The sequence below is a fragment of the Juglans microcarpa x Juglans regia genome, chromosome 2S (assembly GCF_004785595.1).
Source record: "Juglans microcarpa x Juglans regia isolate MS1-56 chromosome 2S, Jm3101_v1.0, whole genome shotgun sequence".
NCBI classification, from domain to species: Eukaryota; Viridiplantae; Streptophyta; class Magnoliopsida; order Fagales; family Juglandaceae; genus Juglans; species Juglans microcarpa x Juglans regia.
In genome coordinates, this window is record NC_054597.1 from 11,127,566 (window position 1) to 11,147,419 (window position 19,854).

The 19,854-nt window shown below is 35.5% G+C and overlaps 2 protein-coding genes across 2 annotated transcripts; both read right to left on the reverse strand.

Annotated features, from left to right (window-relative positions):
* Positions 1-1,804: 1,804 nt before the first annotated feature.
* Positions 1,805-6,864, reverse strand: LOC121252544 (zinc finger CCCH domain-containing protein 3-like). The gene is made up of 7 exons (XM_041152244.1): positions 6,437-6,864; positions 5,582-5,751; positions 5,343-5,396; positions 4,363-4,479; positions 3,967-4,275; positions 2,726-2,992; positions 1,805-2,458 (listed from the first exon to the last, which is right to left on the reverse strand). Exons 1-7 carry the CDS (start codon positions 6,483-6,485, stop codon positions 2,102-2,104), a joined length of 1,323 nt encoding a protein of 440 aa, XP_041008178.1. The 5' UTR covers positions 6,486-6,864; the 3' UTR covers positions 1,805-2,101.
* Positions 6,865-10,168: 3,304 nt separating this feature from the next.
* On the reverse strand, positions 10,169-17,400 carry LOC121253613 (protein argonaute 16). The gene is made up of 23 exons (XM_041153598.1): positions 17,371-17,400; positions 16,666-16,908; positions 16,378-16,583; positions 16,070-16,291; positions 15,817-15,953; positions 15,625-15,722; positions 15,443-15,540; positions 15,179-15,347; positions 14,950-15,066; positions 14,764-14,871; positions 14,551-14,613; positions 14,297-14,410; positions 14,046-14,214; positions 13,842-13,954; positions 13,605-13,742; positions 13,384-13,514; positions 12,900-12,965; positions 12,087-12,150; positions 11,701-11,812; positions 11,535-11,608; positions 10,990-11,084; positions 10,869-10,900; positions 10,169-10,769 (listed from the first exon to the last, which is right to left on the reverse strand). The coding sequence occupies exons 1-23, from the start codon at positions 17,383-17,385 to the stop codon at positions 10,600-10,602; spliced, it is 2,754 nt and encodes a 917-aa protein (XP_041009532.1). The 5' UTR covers positions 17,386-17,400; the 3' UTR covers positions 10,169-10,599.
* Positions 17,401-19,854: the final 2,454 nt, after the last annotated feature.

Genomic DNA, 19,854 nt, shown 5'->3' on the forward strand with positions numbered 1-19,854 from the left:
ATGACAGTTGCTATTACTTCTAGTTCGGCTTTTGGCAGTTTTAACATCATTTTTCCCCATAGACCCAGTAAATCATCTTCCTCAGTACACCATTTTTGTAAATTAGTCGATGACTCAAGCCACACATCATTAGTAGCAGTACACTTCCAGAGAACATGCATTACATCCTCTGCCTCCCTTTTACAAACTGGACAGAGATCATTATCGACCAATTTCTTTGAGAATAACTTTTTTTTTGTAGGAAGAAAATCATTTCCTGCCTTCCATAAAAATATCTTTACCTTCTCTGGTATGTTCATCTCCCAAATATCCTTCCACCTACTTTCAGCACCTTCCCTTCTTGAGGTTTCTCCTCTGATGGCTTTTCTTCTCTCAACCTCCATGTAGTAGGCACTTCTTACTGAAAAAAGTCCCGTCTTGGATGACCCCCACACCATTTTGTCTGCTGAATTCGTTTTACTAAGGGGAATACTTAAGATTTGTTCAGCCTCTTCTTCATTAAAAATATTTTTACCAGGCCCTCATCCCACTCCTCTATATTATGTTGAACCAGCTCCTCAACTTTAGCATTCTCATCTAATATCGACACTGGTGACTAAGCACAATAGAAAGCAGGTGATGGCATCCATTTTTGCCCCCATATTATGATACTTTTACCATTCTCTACCCTCCATCGCAACCCCTCCCGTATTAGACTTAAAGCCTCTCATACACTTCTCTAAATCAAAGATGGTTTATAACCCAACTTAGCCTCCAACAAGGAAGAGCCTCTGAAGTACTTTTGTTTGAAAATGCATGCATCAAGGCTGTTGGGATAGTTAAGAAACCTCCAATCCTGCTTAACTAATAGAGCTTTATTGAAACATCCTACATCTCTAAAGTTATAAGTCTTAAAATTATAAATTATATTTTTTATCGCAATCCCAAGCATGTACTTTGTATTAAGATTTTGAGTTTTTTTTTTTTTTAAATAGATCTAACATATTATATTTATATATATATATATCTATATTTTATAACAACATATTAGATTTATATTTAATTATATCAGTTTGTGAAGCTTTATTTTATAATATCTAGTTTATGCGTTGCTGCTCTTTTTCTTTTGAGGTCTTTTTTACCGAAACAAACAAACTTAGCTCGTTCGTAACAGGTATGGCCAGAATTGTTGGACCTGGAGACCAAACTTTAGTTGGATGATTACACTGCAACCTGCGATGCATTCATGGGTACGTCGGAGCAAACCAAAAGAAAGCAGTGTTTCTTCGTTTGCCAAACTGCATATATTTCAATCGAATCGGTTCATATCTACTTTACTGACAGCTCCTGGAACATCTACTAATACCATTTGATTCAAATCACCAACAGTTGCTGTTTTCGTGTAAGGAAAAAAAATATTATTTGTATAAGTGTCAAGCAAAAAAGATATTTGATATAGATATAAAGAGATTATACAAAATAAATCTACAAGCTGACAAAATTTCATAAAATCCATTAGATCTATTTTATAAAAAAAAAAAAAAAATTCCAATCTGATATACTATATCAATCTATATCAATTTGTAAATTTATTTTTATTTAATCACTTTGTGGCTAAATTATTTTTCAATAAAAAAAACCCCACACAAATTTTTATAAAAAAGTAAACCCAACTTAAAAAAAAATATTAAAAAATCTATTCTTTATCAATAGAACCTACCTTTTGCAAAAAATTTGTCTGAAACTTGTTTATTTAGAGCTTGTAACTATCATTACTCAAAAGCAAGAGCTTGCAAGGCTCAATGATTTAATTTCACACCAAGCATTTTCTGCAAACTCTCATCAACTCAAATGGAAGGAAAATCATCCAGCAAAAAAAAGAAAAAAAAAAAAACCATCTTTTTTTGGGGGGGATTCTTACAAACTTTTCACCTGCATTTTATTCAACACCAAAAATTGCCTTCCACGCCCCCCGTGGTTCTTAGTCATCTTGATCTCCAAATTCAACCTATCTCACCGAACCGCAGGTGAAAAATGGGGGGCCAGGAGGTATAGGTAATAAATATATCCTTCGTAGAAGCATAAAAAAGAGTTGTGACAAAAGAGCCAAAGTGGGGCAACTTTAACCCGATTGATCGGGTAAAGGTTCTGCTGAACTTGGAACCGAGTGCGGAGAAGAACCGGCCTCTTCGGCTGAATCCTCTGAAGTCTTTGTATAAGATTTCTCATGTTTGTTGCTTGCAGCATCATGTTTCTGGACCCAATCAGGAAATCTTGATGATTTAGAAGGGGAAGACTCAGATGAGTGGGCTGTTGACATACTTCTCGGATAGCTAATAAGAGATGAATCAAGCATAGGTACATTAGGGAGGCCCAAACTGTAGTTATGAGGATACGCAACAACTGGGTGATCATATTTGCAAGTTGGGCCATACTTGCAGACTCCATAATTACTGTAGTAAGAACAGATAGCTTGCCCCTGCACATTGCAGACCCAGGGGTCAGCCCAGCCACTGATGTACAAAAACAAAGAACTGAAAGGGACAACATTTCGCTGGTTCAATAACTAAGGAATTCCTCAAAAAACTTACACTTTGAAATTTGCAAAAGAACCAAAAAAAAAAAACGAAATTCTTTTAAAAAACATTCATGATATTCCAAATTATTCCCAAGTTTCAAGCAATTATGAAAGCAGACAGCAAGAGCAAATGCATCTTACTGTATATAAAAAGGTTGAAGAACTTACTGGTCTCAAGGGAAGGCTGGGCAGGATTGGCACTGATTGCGCAATCCTTTCTTTTGGGTGATGGTACTTGCAATCAGATCCATATTTGCAGGTTCCAGTGTTCATAAAATACCGGCACTCTGGTTGGTCAGGTCTCTCAGGGAGACTCGGAGTAGTTGCTGGTAGCATCCCTCTGGAACCCAACTCACCTAGATTCTTGGGGTTGTATATAAAATTGGAGCTAAGAAGAGTGGTGGAACTGTTAGGAGACAGAGGGCTCATGTTTCCCTGAGCAAGAATGAAAGCATGATCAAAAGAGAGAAGAGAATCCCAACTCGTCCAAACAATTAATCTCGAGCCCCACCAAGATTCAATAACTTCTCTGGGTTCCATCATCAATAACATCGTTTGGTGACATCGTCATATCCATAGCCAAAAACAAAAGGAAGGCATAACCTAATCATTACCATGTCTATACACATATGAAGACTGACTTAAGCTATGCAATCACTGCAGCATAAGCCATCTAGGAGCATAAAAGTGTTCAACTTAAGGAGTTTATGTGTCTATGTGTATGTGTACATCATACTTGGGCTATAACTACTTTTTGTTTTGGATATGGCTGCCTGAGGTAGGATATGAAAATGTCACCAATCGTCCTTTTTATACTTCTTGGTATGTCATAATAACTTCTGCAACTAAAAATTATGTCAGACATTTGTTGTTCTTTAAACTTCAATCCCATAAACAAGACTGTTGGTTTCTATGACACTCCAACCCAGCTCATCCAAATAAACAGGCAATGAATGACTGTAGCAAAGTACAAGGTACAGTGAGGGCTGCAGGTTAGCCACCACAACAGAAAAATCATAGAAGCAATTTGACATTCTTGTGAGGAAAGGCAAGTCAAAGCATCTTCAAAAATGAATGTGAAATAACCTTTACAATGGTGTCAACTAAACTTGCTGATCGCTTTGGATCTTTCCTAGCACCATAGCCTCCAAAATCACCAAATAAAGCTAGACCATGGCATTATTGTTCCAAAACTGCCGCATAACAACTAAATGCAGAGGTTGAAAATAATGATAAACAGCCAATTATAAAACAAACAAGGGCCAATGATTGCAAAAGACACTTTTTTTTTTTTTTTTTTTTTTTTATAAAAAATAAGTATGATTGCATGATACACCTTACCATTGACTTATAAAAACAAAAGACTTTTAAAAAGGAATGGTTTAATTTAAGACATTATGTACACTGACCATGTATGTGTTCCAGCCCTGTGCAGATACAATGCCTGGAGGAGGAAGAACAACAGGCATGTAAGATTCTGGACCTGGTAAACGCGGGCTAGATATATATGAAACTCTCGGAAAAGACCATGCAGGAAGTCCACCAGCATAAGGTTGACCTGGTGAAGGCACAACCGTTGAGCCCATGGATCCAAAAGCACCATGTCCAGCTACTGGTAAAAGAGTTCCAAGTGATGCAGGCTGTGGATGATGGAACTTGCAAGCACCTCCAAACTTGCACGACACAGTTCGCATGTAATAAGGACATGGTTTTTCTTCCTAAACAAGATCATAACAATAAGTCCTCGATGGACAAAATATCGCAAACTAATCAGTAAATAGAACTAAAACCACAAAGATAAGGACCTGACGCATCGGGAGACCTAAAATGTTGAATGAGACTGGTCCAGCACCACGCCTGTCCCTTGGATGATGATATTTACATGTTGATCCATATTTGCAGGTCCCTGTCTTCAGAAAATACTGCAATGCATGCCCCAGATGAAAATTCATAAACTACTAGTGTCTCAAAAAAGCACAAATAAATCCCCAAGAACAATTAGCATTATCGGTGGAGATGAATTCCAAGTCTATTTAAAAATTGATAACAATAGATCACAGAGGTGGATTGAGCTTATATTTTAAATTGTGGAGAACTTCAAGCTAGAACGAGCATTATCCTTAATAGTGAAAACCACATCATCTTCTTTTTGAATGTTAGTATTACTTCCTTTTGCAGAAAAAGTTGACATCATTCAGAAGTGTTTGCATACACAGAGAAATTTTCCATCATATACAGATAATATAACAAGTGAAAGAAAGTCTCAATGACAGAATCTGTGTTTCCATCCTAAAATAATTTGAGACTAGGAACAATGTCTGCTACTGGTGACAAAACTTAAGAACAGAAAAGCAATTTCAATTGTCCACAATTGATTATATTATTTGAGAACACGCGACGATGATCAGAATTCTGTTAGAATAATCTCATTATAAGGCTGCTATCAAAAAGCTTTCTGCTTTTCTTTCTATGTTTAGTAGAGATTCTCACACCAAATTCATGCTTCTCCAAAACTGTATGCAGTTTGAATACCTTTTCAGGAGTCTTAAATTTGCAATAGTTTAAAGTAATACTTTTCTCTAAATATATAATTAAAATGTATATGAGATTAAAAGCAATAACACAAGCAAACCACATTGTATTCTTTGCTTTTGGTACTTTCAGTCCTACAGATCATTGTAAACAGTAAAATAAGAGAACCAACAAAGAACAACTGCAATTTTATTTCTTTGGTTTTTTTATTTTTATTTTTTATAAAAACAATACCACTAGATTCAAATCATACCCCACAGTCAGGCTGCCCAACTCTTTCTGGGAGTTCAACACCGTACGGAGCACCCTACACATCATAATTTGATAGAAGGGGTTAAATTACCACAAAAGGTAAGCTGGAAAGCTAAAACCAGCAAAAACAAAGACAATCTCCAATGGGATGTAAACAGCAAACAAAATCATTTTATCTTTTACAAGATTTAAGTACTCAACTCCCTTCATTTAAGATACCAAAAATAAGTGCTTGATTACCTGTGAAACATAAGCAGGGTGATGATATCGACAATTACTTCCATAACTACACAATCCAGTTCTCAAATAATACAGGCAGTCAGGTTCACCAGGTCGATCTGGATATGGACCAGATTGGACCGCACCACCACCCTCCAGACTACCATTGATTTTCAACCTCCAAAATGCTTCTGAAATTATTAAAAAAACCATATAATCAAGATTGAATGGCATGAATCTGCATTGCATAATCCTCAAGGGACCCAAAAATAGCAACCCGCATATCAATAAAGAATAAACATCAAGGAAAAAGAAATAGAAGGGCACCCCCACAACATTTCAACAAATATTTCGACTCATAACAAATATAATAACAACATCAAAGAGAGTAATTCAAAAGCATGAATTAATATTGGAACTTGATTGTATCAGCGATCAAACTTCCTGAAAACACAAAAAAAACGTCACTGTGATCAACCTAAAAAGCTTGATTTTTCCCAGGCCTCAAAATTCATCGCACTAACAATCAATGTTCCTCAAAATCAGAACCGAGATGCCATCGAGCAAAGGGAACAAGGGAAAATTACTTGGTTCCAAACAATCCCAAAACTTTAACTCATACATCATATAAGCTCCCCAAAAGCCAGAATCTTCAGGACATCGATACGCATTTTACCATGGATCATAACCTCATCAAAACATAGAACAATAACACATAAATCCAATAATTTTCGACTTGAACCATTTACACATAAAGCTAAGTTGATAGCAGTGAGTACTACAAGACCACGATCAAACCCAGAACATAAAAAATATTCACAAAAAAGGGAACAGATCTCTAAACTACTCAAAAAGATGCCTAAAATACAGAAGTACCTTCAATGGTATTCGTAGCATTCTTCTGGACCTGCCGGTTTTCTGGCATCGGTAGCACAGAAAAATGCGTCAACCCGCCTTCAACTTTTTTGTCCTCAATTCCTCCAATCAAACACAGACGAAATTCGTGAATCTTTCACGCCAGTCACAGAAAGGGTATGATTTCGAGCGAATATTGGCGATCAAAGTCGGTGAAATTGAAGGGAATGGAGAAAAAAAAAGTTGCTAAAAATTATATAACAAATAGAAAAAAAGAAAAACCCAGAGAACCACGTTTTTTTAAGAATCAATGCGATAAATCTAAGACGTATATAACTATATATACCGATTCTATAATTTTTCGGTATTTTTTTCCTTTTCCTTTTCCTTTTTTCCGTTTGGAAAATCTCTTGGATCTTTGAATTTGAAACCTGGAAATAATATAAAATAGTAATAACAGTTTTTAACAGAGTAATAATTCCTGTACGACTCGTAAATTTTGGACCTGGTTCGAAATTACGATTTCGTCCACTCCTCCTATATTTTAATTAATTATTATTTCAATAAATAAAATACATCGTACCAGTTAAATTTATTAAAATTGAGAAAATCTGATTATCCCATACTTTCATTTATTGTATTTAGACCAATGTATGGTATATTTGTAAATTATTTTACATGAATTGTGTGCTGTAAAAACTTTTAAATATAATTACTTTTTATTGTATTATTATGATATTATTTACTAATATTTAGATTTTTTATTAAAAATAAAAAATTAATTTCTTTCTAGAGCATTAATTTTAAATAAATATAATAAATCAAAATATTTTAATTTTTATGAGTGTGTTTTTTAGGTCTGATATTTATCATAATCATGACCGTCAGCAGGTGGGGGGAGATCAAATTTGGACCCTTGAATTTGAATCAATAGCGGGACCCACGTGAAATTCTGAATCTGTGGATAGCATTTGTCTAATTTGATTTTTTTTAATTATTTCTTTTTATGATAAAATTCTTTTAGAAAAATTTAAAAAATGGTGTTTAAAATTAATAGAGAAATGCGAAAAATCGTCGCCGTCAAAGCGCGCGAAAGAGATTTTAGGGGGTGCACGAGAGGGGTGGGAAAAGTTGCGTGGCAAGATTTGGAGCGTTGGATGTGAATATCTTTTTTTGAAGGATGTGTGGGACCCGACGGCTAGCGAGAAAACGAACGTCTCTCATTTGATACGCTGAAGGATGTTGGGGCCCGCCAGACGGAGGATCAAACGACCCCGTTATCTCCTAATTACAGACTTCCGAAACTGACCCTCTTAGTGCATACAAATTTTAAATGAAAATGGGCTTAATTAATTTTTTTTTTCTTTTAATAAAAGGAAATAAATACTGCCTTTGATTCGTTAATATTTTCTCTCATACTTAATTCACCATTAGTCATTTATATACAAAAGACGTATACGTTGAGGACATTATTGGATCATAAAAGATAAATAGATTTAGAAAAAAAAATGTATATTCTACTCACCAGTTTGAGAATAAAATAATTCTAGAAGTAAAATATAACAAGCACATAATATTAGGCAAAATTAAAAGGTGAAAGTGTTTAATCTCATCTCATCATTACAAATTTTCTAAATTTCTACACAAAATATAATAAACAATTCAACTTTTTCAAATTCTAAAATAACAATAATATTAAAAAATAATATTCTAAGTTCTAAAATAACAATAATATTAAAAAATAATATTCTTATAATATTTTATTCAACTTTCAACTTTCATCTCAACTCATATTATTTCAACTCATTATCCAAACGACACCTGAATTTTAAAGGATTGTTCCTAAGAGAATCACTATACAACTAGTATTTCATCTCATCTCATAATTAAGGTTATGCTTGGAACACAAACCTTAATCCATCTCAAACAAATTACTGATGAGACTTACTACTTTTATAATTTTTTATAAAAATGTTAAATCCATCTCAAACTATTTCATAACACATATCTCAGACTATTTATATTTAAATATATTTCAATAAGACTTGTAAAATATTACTATTCACATATTAACTCAAATAATTTGAGATCATCTCATTATCTAAAGACAACCTAAGAGTAAAGTAAAGCTAGACAGAGTTCAAGGATTAAGATTCTCTTTCATTTTCAATATAAAAAGAAGATGATATACAACTTTTTTTTTACAATTTATTATATAATTATATTTTAAATAAAAGTTATTTAAATAAGATGATTTTATAAAAATCCATTTATTTGAATATACGATTTTATAAAGGATGGTATCATAGTTAATAGAGTAAATAGTACTCTCCATCTTCTTCATGTAAACAGAGAGAATCGGTCCAAAGGAAAAAAGGTGAGCAATAAAGTGTTGGCCAATGAGGTAGCAAGGGAGGTTGGGGGGAGGGCCAAAGTTTTCTTGGTCTCCACTCTCCAACCCTTCATTTTCACACCGGGGAGAAAAAAAAAAACTTCCTGCGTTAGAGATTGCAAAAGCAGGTGGTTCGAGCGAATCCGAATGTGCCAGCTGTTGTCCTAGAATTGGACGGGCAAAGTGAGTTGGGGAGTATGACTCTAAATATGCACACCAATCCAAAAGTTTATTTTTTTTTAATTATTTTTTGAAGTATTTTTAATTATTAAAAAAATAACTACTAATAAAAAAATTAAAATATATGAATAGATACATTTTTTAGTAAGAATATTTGAGAGTGATGTCACTTGCAGTAACTACATTGCACCGACACACAAAGACCCGTTAGCCAAACATGTCAACGTATTTTCTGGTTCTGACTCTGACAATTTGAGCCCCACCTGAGTCTAATGCCTTCGCTTTCTCTGCAAAACTTGCTTGTTCTTGTGCCCAGCCAGCAACGCCACCATTTCATAATTTGGAGAAATATACTTCACAATACGTGAAAACTATAATTTTAATATTCTAGTCATTTTCTGGCCCATCAATGAACATGTATTTGAAGCCGAAGGCAGATACAATCACGACTTATATCATACATAGCACAATTTTAGTTTTTTTTTTTTTTTAACCTCTCCAAGGCAGAGCCATTTTGACTCACCTCTGTAGAATAAACTCTCTATCACATGCACCACACTCTTAAAAGTGTTCCTATACAAAACTGATTAAATTTTTCAGTAAGAGGTGTGACTCTAAAAGATTGTTTGCACTCACGAGATGTTGAATCCTAGATCTTGAAGAGAATGATACCTTAAGACTAAGGTCTTCACCACTTGGAGTTAGCACAATTTTGGTATTTTCTATGACCCATTTTTTTTTCGTTTTAGCCTTGTTTTTTAGTTAGTTATGTTCTGCAAGCTAGGTGATGCCAAAGGCACGACACTCAACTTTATAAGGCTTCAGGAGCAAGATAATATTAATCTTGCATCTTAACCTTCATCATTAACTAAAAGCTTAACTAAAGCCATGTGTGCTACTATGTTACTAAAGTTTAATTCTCAACACAAAAAATAAAGAAAGAGAGAGCTTTCTTTGGATACTGAACGGTAAGGGTAAAAAAACCCAAATTGCCGTTTCTACCAAAGAAGGTAGTTGACGGTTGGTGGAGAAAGTTATGGCAGCATAATTATTGCAATTCATAGGTCAAGTAAAGGGGAACAGGCGATACCAACAAGAATTTATATATATTTATTTGGTGGGGGGGTGTTAAATAAATTAAAATATGGTCCAGATCTTATTAGACTAGTAGCTAGAGCAGGAGTCAAAAGATGGGTCTATTATTCTTGCATAGCCATTTAAAATCTATATAGAAACTTCACATCAAGAGATAATCACATGAAGATTTAGCAGTAAACATCCCCAAAAGAATACAAATTGCAAGAATTACCGAAGCAAATCCTTTCTAAAAAGTGAGAAATCTCCAGTGCTCCCGACATGTAATTCCTATAATGTTGATAACTGAAACGAGTCTTAAATTAAACCACGAATGTCATGGCAATGCACTAGTGCCCGCTTAATATATATATATTATATATATATATTAAAAAAACCTGAACTTTAGTTTGCTTCTTCTGCATCTGTGTACGAAACTCCAACCCCACCAGTATACCCCTATTCCCGCCTATGTATCTACAGCTTCAAAAAATATTTCTTTTCAAAAGAGTATTTACGGAAACCTGTCAGCACTGCCTCAGCAGAAGAACATTGAAGCCCTGACTTTCTTATGCAATCTAGGGAGCTCCGGAATGGGGATACTCCCTACCGAGGTGGCACTTCCTGAAGAGGTTTCCGCTAAATCTTCAAACTTCATGAACTGCCCCATCTGATGTGCAGCAAGGTGGGCATAACATATGGGCGCCACTGGAGAATGAAAAATGAGAGTGAGATGGAGAAACAATATATAGCAAAGCAGCAGTTAAAAGGTAAATAATTCAAACAGCATAAAAGTGATGAAAGTACCAATTGAAATTGCAGTTGTACTCCTCTGGTACCTGAAAAAATCCAAAAGTGGACAATAACTTTAGTTGAAGAAGTTAATGGAATCAGCTCATATGAAAGTAACTGGAACTTGAAAGCTTACACATATGACAATGAGTGGATCAGATTTTGCAATTCATCAGGAGAGAAACCAATCTCGTCGACCAAGACATGATAGTGTGCTGGCCTAGAAGTTCCCTATACCAGTTGAGAAAACATTCAAAAAGAATGATTGGAAGCTGCTTGAATGAGAATATGTAAGCGGCAAAGGGAAAAAAGCATATCATGCTAAGCCCTAAACAGTTGGGATTCAGAAAACATTACGCTCCCTTTTTCCTTTTTCTGATTTGTAAATTCTACACACGCATCCAGTAGGTCTTGAATTCACAACTTCAGCATCCACCCCTAGGTCTGATATACTATCACACCCATATGGCAAGTAGGTATAACAAAGTTTCCAAGTGCTTAATCAAGAAACAATTTGCTTAAAAAATTCTAAAGATGAAAACATTAATGAAAAAATGTAGAGGTAACCCACTAAAATATCTTTGCATGCTACGTTTTATCATTCCTATAAGCATAGTTCAAATGCAGGTACATATTAATTTACTCCTGTCGAGTTAATTTTTTTTTTAAAACAAAACTTACAATCATCCCTGCTTGAGCGCACATGTAGAAATCATAGTTCCTAGGGTGCACAATTTTTGTGTCCACAACAGTCCCTGAAGAGAGAGAGAGAGAGAGAGAGAGAGAGAGCAAGTCAATAAAAACCAAGTAGGTCATAAGTACATAATGTATCTTAAAAGTAGCAGACCGGGTGGAACATTTTCCGGGCCTCCAGCTAGAAATAGCTTTGTGTGGTGATTCTTCTGAGCCACAATCACTGTGAACTTGGGAATGTCAACCTCTCCAAGATGCTGGTATGCCTGTAATTAGAGAAGATAACATCTAAATGTGGAAGGTCATCGAGAACAAAAGCCTGCATACCATCATAAGCTCAGCATCATTTACATTAACAGAAAATGGCAGCCCCACAGAACAATACTGTGTGAAATAGGCAGTACACTTGTTTTTCTTTTCTTTTTGATAGGTGGAATGGGAGGCAGAAAGCTATATGATTTGACCACGAGGACTAAAGTTAAATGCACCGAGACATTAGATATGAAAATTATAAAAAGAAAGTCACAGTTGTCTAAGAACCTTTATAATTTGATCGAGCTCAATGTTCAAAACCTGGTTAAATTGTGATTCGCTCACTCCATCCCTACGAAAAAAGAGTTGTAAAGAGAGAAAAATAGGTGTTATGAGCATTAAAAACACCCAAAAGAAAACCTAATATCTGACACAAAAATGCTCATAAAAGAAATTCATAATGTTCACCAAAAGCAAAGCAATTTAAATTGTATCACATCAGATGCAAAAGCTACAAAGCTAAGCTACAGGAATCTGTTATCGTTAATATTGAATCCTAACATTTAAAAAAACATAGAAGCCAGAGAAGCACTACCCTTTCATTCTGCAATTAAGCCAAAACAGGTCAAACTACACAGTATTTCTACATTCCGGCCAAAAAAAAAAACATAATACATTCTTGCAGAAAAAGGATATGATTTTTCATCCAAGAAAAGGGATGCTATGTCACCACTATAGAAAAAAGAACGTAACCAAACCTCTTTGTGAATACTAGTTTTACTCTCTATGCATTTTGAATGTGTATCATATCTCAGTCTCTTCCCATATTCGTTGTCTTCTCAGAGGGCCATTTTTTTTGGATCGTAATCTCAGAGGGCCATAGCTTCTTCTGGCCTTTTTTTCTTTTTCCCTCCAGCAGTAAATTAAACATGGTAGATGGAGAGCATCAACTTATTGGAACAAAAATTCTGATAAATTTAAACTTGACCTTTAATGCTTCAACAGAATTCTATCCGGGAATACAATTTAGTTTTAAAAAAAAATGTTTCCAATGATTAAACAAACCAAAATACCAAAATCAATAAACAAATCTAGTGATACCTGAAAAAAATAATCTGAGTCGGTTTGCGTCCATTGCTAGTTTGGAAGAAGTCGACAAGCAGTTCCCTGCAATCCAATAAAAATTTAAGAAAATTTTGACAATCTTTTATTACATCTTATGACTGTCTGATATAGGGGTTAAGGACCTGAAATTTTTAAAAGATACTAGCAAACGTGCAGAAGATTCAAAGTATTCAAACAGAAAGAATAAACACAGCTGTCTCATGCACAGTGACAGCATTTAATCTAAAAGTAGAATGGTAACCTGTGGTCATTTAAGCATTAAGAGAAAATATATAACAGGGCAATATACAATAGCCCAATTGTGATACTAATTAACAAAACATGTATTTAGAATTTTTTATCAAAACATAACTGGTAGGAAAGATATTTTTAGGTGCTTTATGAAAGAAATTGATGAGTAACAACCAGAAAATGATTTTATTGAATGTTGATATTGATGATATCTAATAACTCGATGTACCTGATGATACCATCATCGCTTCCATTTTCCAAAGGCTTGTACAAAGCATCAATCATCTCCACCTTAGGTGATTGTGTTCTTACAGATGCTCTATACCTTGATATCAGTGGCCAACATCGAGAACCAACAACCTGAAAGTAAAAACATGTTGAAGCAGCAAAAACATAATAATAAAACAGCCATTGGTCAATATGTTAGAAATAAAATGCATAGGAAATTACCGCAGCGATAGATGGGATATCTGATCGACCAGGAGACCCATGCGAGACATCCATTCCCAAAATCAAGGTAGGGGCACCATTTATCAGAGGAACCCGTGAGGAGTGCTCCATGGCCAACAAAGAATTTATTCCTCCAAGCTATATAAAAGATTGAAAAAGACAACAGAAGAAAAACTTATAGTAGATTATCAATAAGCAAACAAATATGTAAATATCACACTCAAATTCCACATTTACCTTAGAATTTATTTTAAGAAGCACATTAGTGAGGTACTGATCATTAACTTTAGTAGGGGAAATGCACTGTGTGAATATGCCAAAGTCACTTAGACTTTTCTTCTTCCAAGGCCCTTGAATATGTAAAACAACATTCATTGATCATGTCATCAAAGGCAAGGTAAATCCTGCAGAGGTAAGGCATGAAAGAGAATGAAGCCATACCATAAATTTCAGAGTTTTTCTTCTCTGACAAGACACAAAGGATAAATTCAGGCGGGCCACCAGGAAGCTTTGCCATCATCTGTTCAAACATCTTTTCAACTCTTGCAACAGGACTGGCTCTTCTACTTTGCGCATCTTCCTCAATCAGTGTTTGCGGGCGTTCAATATGCTGCATAGGTATTAGAGTGGGTTAAAAACAAAGGAAAGTATGATAAATAGGTGTGGTCCAGAACAGTTGTACTGTAACCTACGATGCCTTTATTTCTTCCACAGTTGATAAGCTCCCGTGAAATATAACTAGTATCACAGCGTGCAGAGAAATTGACAACAATCCAACTGCTAATTTGAACGGGTTTCAAAAGTTGCTGCAATGCAAGAAAACAGGACTGTCATCTAAATCAGCTAATCAAATGTAAATGATGCAAATAACAACGGGATAAACAGAACTTTCTCAGAGAAAATTGATTGTCTCTATTTTTGGATGTGATGGGCATCAAAGCAATACCTTGTTATTAAAATTCCACCGCCCATTACGAGGGATGCAATCATCACTGTTACCGACCTTCAACTGTGAATCACAAAGACAAATCCCTTAGTATGCACACAAGCAGTAACAGTGATTGAAAAAAGACACTTCTTGACATTCCCATCGTCTGTCTTTCTCTCTCCCACAAGCGCCCATGCACACATACACACCCCAATATTAGTGAGTCCATACCTTTGGAGTCTCAAGGACACGGCCCTCAACCTGAGTCAATTGTTTCTCTATAGAAATACCACACTCACCAAGTAATGGGTCAGCATCATAGCGGTAGTTTCTCATAGCCTGCCAAATTAAGCCAACAAAAAAATTTCATCATCCAAAAAACGCAAAATATGCTCTCAGGTGCCAGAGAAAACTTACATCAGTCAAAATTCGTATTCTTTCCTGAGGCTTTTGCCTTGATTTTTCAACCAAAGATGCCCTCTGCATTGAAGATAATGCTTTTGTATAGCGTTGAAGTGAGACAAGCAAACAGAGCTGAACCACCGAAAATTGGAAAAAGAAAAGAAAGCAAATAGAATATTGGTAAGAGAAGTTAAAACTGAAATGAAGTTAATACCAATATTATATCATATAATATATTCCAGACCTCTAGAGGCAGATAATTGGGCCGTTTTGGCTTGCCAACATCAAGGCATGGCAGGTACGCAGAATAGCTAAGTTCTATAGCACAGTGTTTAGTAAAATAGTCAAGAACAGTGATCTCAACAGATTCTCCTTCATTTCCGCTTTCGCCATTTTTGACTTTCATAGGAAAGCTTGCAGAAAGTAAGATCGAAGTTAGGAAGTTATTCAGGTGTGAAGCACAGGGAAACTAGAAGGGGGCATAATAATTTTAGAACTAAGCACATACAATTGCTGATTGCAGGGCTTCTCACTCAGGCCCATGATTTTAAATTCCGTGTTTCGGTGTAGTGTCTTAATCCTAAGATTTTTCAGCATTCTCTTAGCCTGAAAATGAACACAGGCTCGAAATTTCAATAAAATCCAACACTGAAGTTTAAATCTTTCACACAAGGTTTAGCAGGTTTTAACCTTTAACCAATCAATATTGCGAGGTTCCCGCACATTCTGGTTAGCCATCAAAAAATCAATCACAGGGCCAGGTTTTAGGATCATTGTCGTAGACACATCTGCACAAAGAAATTTAAAACAGCAGCACTACCAACAAGTAACTGTCAAGTCTTGTGAACATGAAGTTTAAACAACCAAGAAAAAGTGCTATACCCATATTAAGAGACAAGCCGCCCTGAGTTGGTCGAAAGCTAGAATGGAAACCCCGGAGTCCTTGTACACCTCCTCCAATATCAGTGAAATTTCTTGAGTCATCATGAAAAAATGACTGCCTTACCAAAAGACAACCCCTGTAAATTCAAAACCAAAGTTCAAGAAAGTTATAGCAAACGGCAATATGTATATGGCCAATATATCTAAAACATTAAATAAAAGATACATATACAACAAAGAGAGAAAGAAGCACCTATCAGCAGCTTGCTGCCTCAAGATAATATCAAGGACTCTTAAGGCGTCCTGAGAATTGTTGTCTTCAGCTGCTCCTTTGAGGGCAAGAGCAATGGACCTCAAGGGTATTTTGGCAGCATAGCTGAGCTCTACTTTAAAAGTCTTTGACTGAAGAGAACGTCGAAACCGTTTACCAGTCTCTTTGGGGCTCCCCATGCCACCAGGACTCCCAGTTTCACCACTGCAAAACAAGAAGTGCAATGTAAATTGTACAGATAAATAAATCACAAATGCTATAATTAGGCAATTTCTTGCAAACAGATATACCGTTTCGCAATTGACTCTTCAAGCACGACTTGGAACTCAAACTTGTTCTGCGGCAGAGGTCCAACAGTGTACAGACTTTTCTCCCCGTCATATGCAAACCTTTTACCAGCAATCTCCGAAGAGTATGTTTGGTAGAGCCGACCAATCAGTTTTCTCCCTATTCCCTTACCTTCAACGGCCCTATTATCTTCTGAGGTTATAGAAACCTACAAATAGTTCAGCATATGACATTAATATGGAACGTAATGGATTCAACATAAAGTGAAAGAAGTCACAATACAAACATACACTGTACTGGTAAAATACTGCATCTTGAAAATCAACAGAAACTTTAAAGTGGTTGGTGAGCAAGGATATGCGCCGTCCATTGGTTCCAACTCCACGCCTGCTGATAATAGAATACTTAGGAGTTGCAACACGTTCTGGTTTCACATTCGGCTGACTAATTGGAGGTGGTGGGGGCAAAGATGTGGGGTCCCACCAGCTTCTTGAGAACCAGCTACTTTCTCCATCTTCCACCAAACCACTAAACTGAGAGTCCTTAGTGAAAATCAACAATGGTCAGGTTAAAAAATGGATAATTCTCACTTAAATGAAAAACAGAAAGAAACACTTGCGTTATTAGCATCAAAAGCTGAAACAATAAAAACCACCTTAATTACATACACCAAAAGCTGCCATTAGTTAGAAACAAAAGCACAAAAGAAGTCAAGAAAATCACACTTACAATTGTTAACAAAGTCAGTTGATGTTAATACAAGTATTATTTGGTCAGGAATTTATGAGTAATTTTCTTGCTTGCAGAGATGCCAAATCCACTCCAGGCCTCATAATAAAAAATAATTCTAAAAACCAAACAAATGAGCACCAATGCCAAGTGAGCTAGAAGTCTACATAACAATTAAGGTCAACATTGAAAAAAAAAAAGAGCAAAATAGTAAAATTATCATCGTCAGCAGAATTACGGAAGTTCCTGTCAGATCAAACAATCACCTGTATGATGAACATCAGATCAAAGACAATTGGAATTACGAGAAGACAATATAAATTCGTATTAAAACAAATTTCTGAACTTCTATTCACTTGTTCTTTAAAAGATTAACCCCATCTCTTACTCCTTCCAAGGCAGGTTGACAGTACAGAAACAAACGAAGAGTACACATGGTAAGTGGAAGAAAAATAACCATCGTCTGATGGCATTGTAAACTTGAGAAAAAAATCGTAACACGACAAATATTTTTCAAACACCATATTTACATTCTCAAGCATAAAAACTGAGATAATCACATAAGATTCTATTCTATCTAGCACAATGCAAAATATAAAAGTCCAAGTAAACTAAACTAAGGTATGTTTAGGTAATGAGTTGAGATGAGAAATTCTCAAAACTTCTCACAATTTCCTTCCCAAAATACTTCTCAAAATACTTTTCAATTTCAATTCTTCAACTTATTCGTCTAATCATTCTTAATCATCACAATTTTTGCAAACTTCAAAACAAAATATAAAAATTATATTAAAAAATTATATTCAAGCAATTTTTTACTTTTATAATATTTTTATTCAATTTTCTCTCTCATTTTCTAAAACCCAATAAAACATCTTAGCTCAAACCATTTTACTGTTGTTCACACATCATTTCACTTCTATTCACATAATTCTGAGATACTCCAAATGTCCAAACCAGCCAACGCACATTACAGAGGCTTTTAAACAAAAACCTTTAGAAAAGATAGAAAGAAGTACGAGATAATTAGTTGAAATAGAAGTAACGACAATACCCAACCCAACAATGAGAAAGGAAGAATAGAGAGAATAAATAAATAAATCCAACAATATAAAATATTAGAGGAAGTCATTCCGAGTACAACTCACTATTTATTTCTCAAAAACCAACCCAAAAAACTAGAAAGCACAGAAGGGAAAAAAAAGGAACAAAACGCAAACATTACAGAACGGAGGAAACAATAGAAAAAGCAAAACAACTAGAGATAATCAGTGTTGGAAAACCAGTACATTCTTCTATGAATAGGAAATCAAGCGGAGCTATAAAGAACAATGCAGCAATATACACAGAAATCTCACACAAAAGACTATAACGTAACATCCATTCAAGCAGGTTGAAGACCAACAAAGAGCCAAAACGAACCCCTAAGAAGCAAGTAAAAAGCTCCGACACCGAGAGAGGAAAATAAAAAAGAACGAGAAGCGAGCGAGGTTCCTTACGGAAGGGCACGCGGAAGACAAAGCAGAATAAAGATGAAGATGAGAAGAAATTCGTACCCTGAGAGCGTTTCCTTCTAGGGTTTTCAGTGAGAATCTGATACGTATATCTGTAAACACAGAGAGAGAGAGAGAGAGAGAGAGGAAACAGAGCGACACAGTAAGAGTTGCCTTGTTTGCGAGGGGTGGGGGGGAAAGGAAGAGGAAGAGACCTGGAGGGAAAGAACCACTTTGTTTTGGAAAATGAATCTTATTTCGTTTTAGAAGACTTTTGAGGACTCCTTAATTTATTTGCCTCCAAGTGCGAGGTAGCTCTACGCTACTTCAACCAACACGTATTCTCGCCCTCTCTCCATCGGATGGTATGTAATTTTTTGAGTAACTTCCCGATTTGTTGCAAAATTCTTCGTTTGGATCATTAACCAATACGACGGCACATGTGATGTCGTAGAGTGTACATGTATCGTGTAATATTTTTAAAAAAATAATAAATATAAGATTCATATAAAAAAATAATAATTTTTTAATAATAAATTTCATTTTCATTCAAAACCATTATACGATATTTATATACTTTACGACTGTATATAATATTATATTTTTTATTTAATAATCTAATTATAAAAAGAAGGTCGGACTTCAAGTTTGTTAAATAATGGAGCTTTTTTTATCTAAAATTAATTCGTATTATTATCATCTATCTATTTCTTAAGCATGGCATCTAATTACCATATTACCATATTACTGTATTACTATTTAATTAAAAACTGATTATATGAATTAATGCGTGCTGGATTCGAAACGCTTCTTTCGTTTGAGAACCCATGCTAGTGCAAGTTCCAACAATGGTCCGCGAGCCACGATACTCTAACTCCTCCATAATGCTTTTGTTTGTTCACTCTCATCGCCTGTTGTGTGCTGCACAACGCCATGAAAACGTGCCACGTCATGCCGTTTAGGCAGCTCCGCTTCCCGTGCCAGTGTGTCAGTGTAGCGAAGCGAGATGCTGGAGCTTGAAAGGAAGGAAGAGTCAGAAATTATGACGAAATGTATAGGGCTATTTCGGTCATAGTACGAATACCGGCTGTAACCACTAACCGTCTGTCCCTGTCAACGAGCACTGCGGTGAAATGAGTACTGCGCTGTGGGACTGCGCTGTTGCCTGTTGGTAGTTATAAAGAGTCGTTTTCCGGGAGGATGAGCTGGCGGTGGAAGTAATTACCTGCGACGAACCCCCGCGTGAGTATACGGTAG

Coding starts and splice junctions, on each gene's coding strand:
- LOC121252544 (XM_041152244.1), bottom strand. CDS start 6,485: ATGCCAGAAAACCGGCAGGTCCAGAAGAATGCTACGAATACCATTGAA. Junction 5,397..5,581: donor ACCCTGCTTATGTTTCACAG/GTAATCAAGCAC, acceptor TATGATGTGTAG/GGTGCTCCGTACGGTGTTGA. Junction 4,276..4,362: donor TAGGTCTCCCGATGCGTCAG/GTCCTTATCTTT, acceptor GATCTTGTTTAG/GAAGAAAAACCATGTCCTTA.
- LOC121253613 (XM_041153598.1), bottom strand. Junction 13,743..13,841: donor TTCTTAAAATAAATTCTAAG/GTAAATGTGGAA, acceptor TCTTTTATATAG/CTTGGAGGAATAAATTCTTT. Junction 13,515..13,604: donor ATATCCCATCTATCGCTGCG/GTAATTTCCTAT, acceptor TTTTACTTTCAG/GTTGTTGGTTCTCGATGTTG.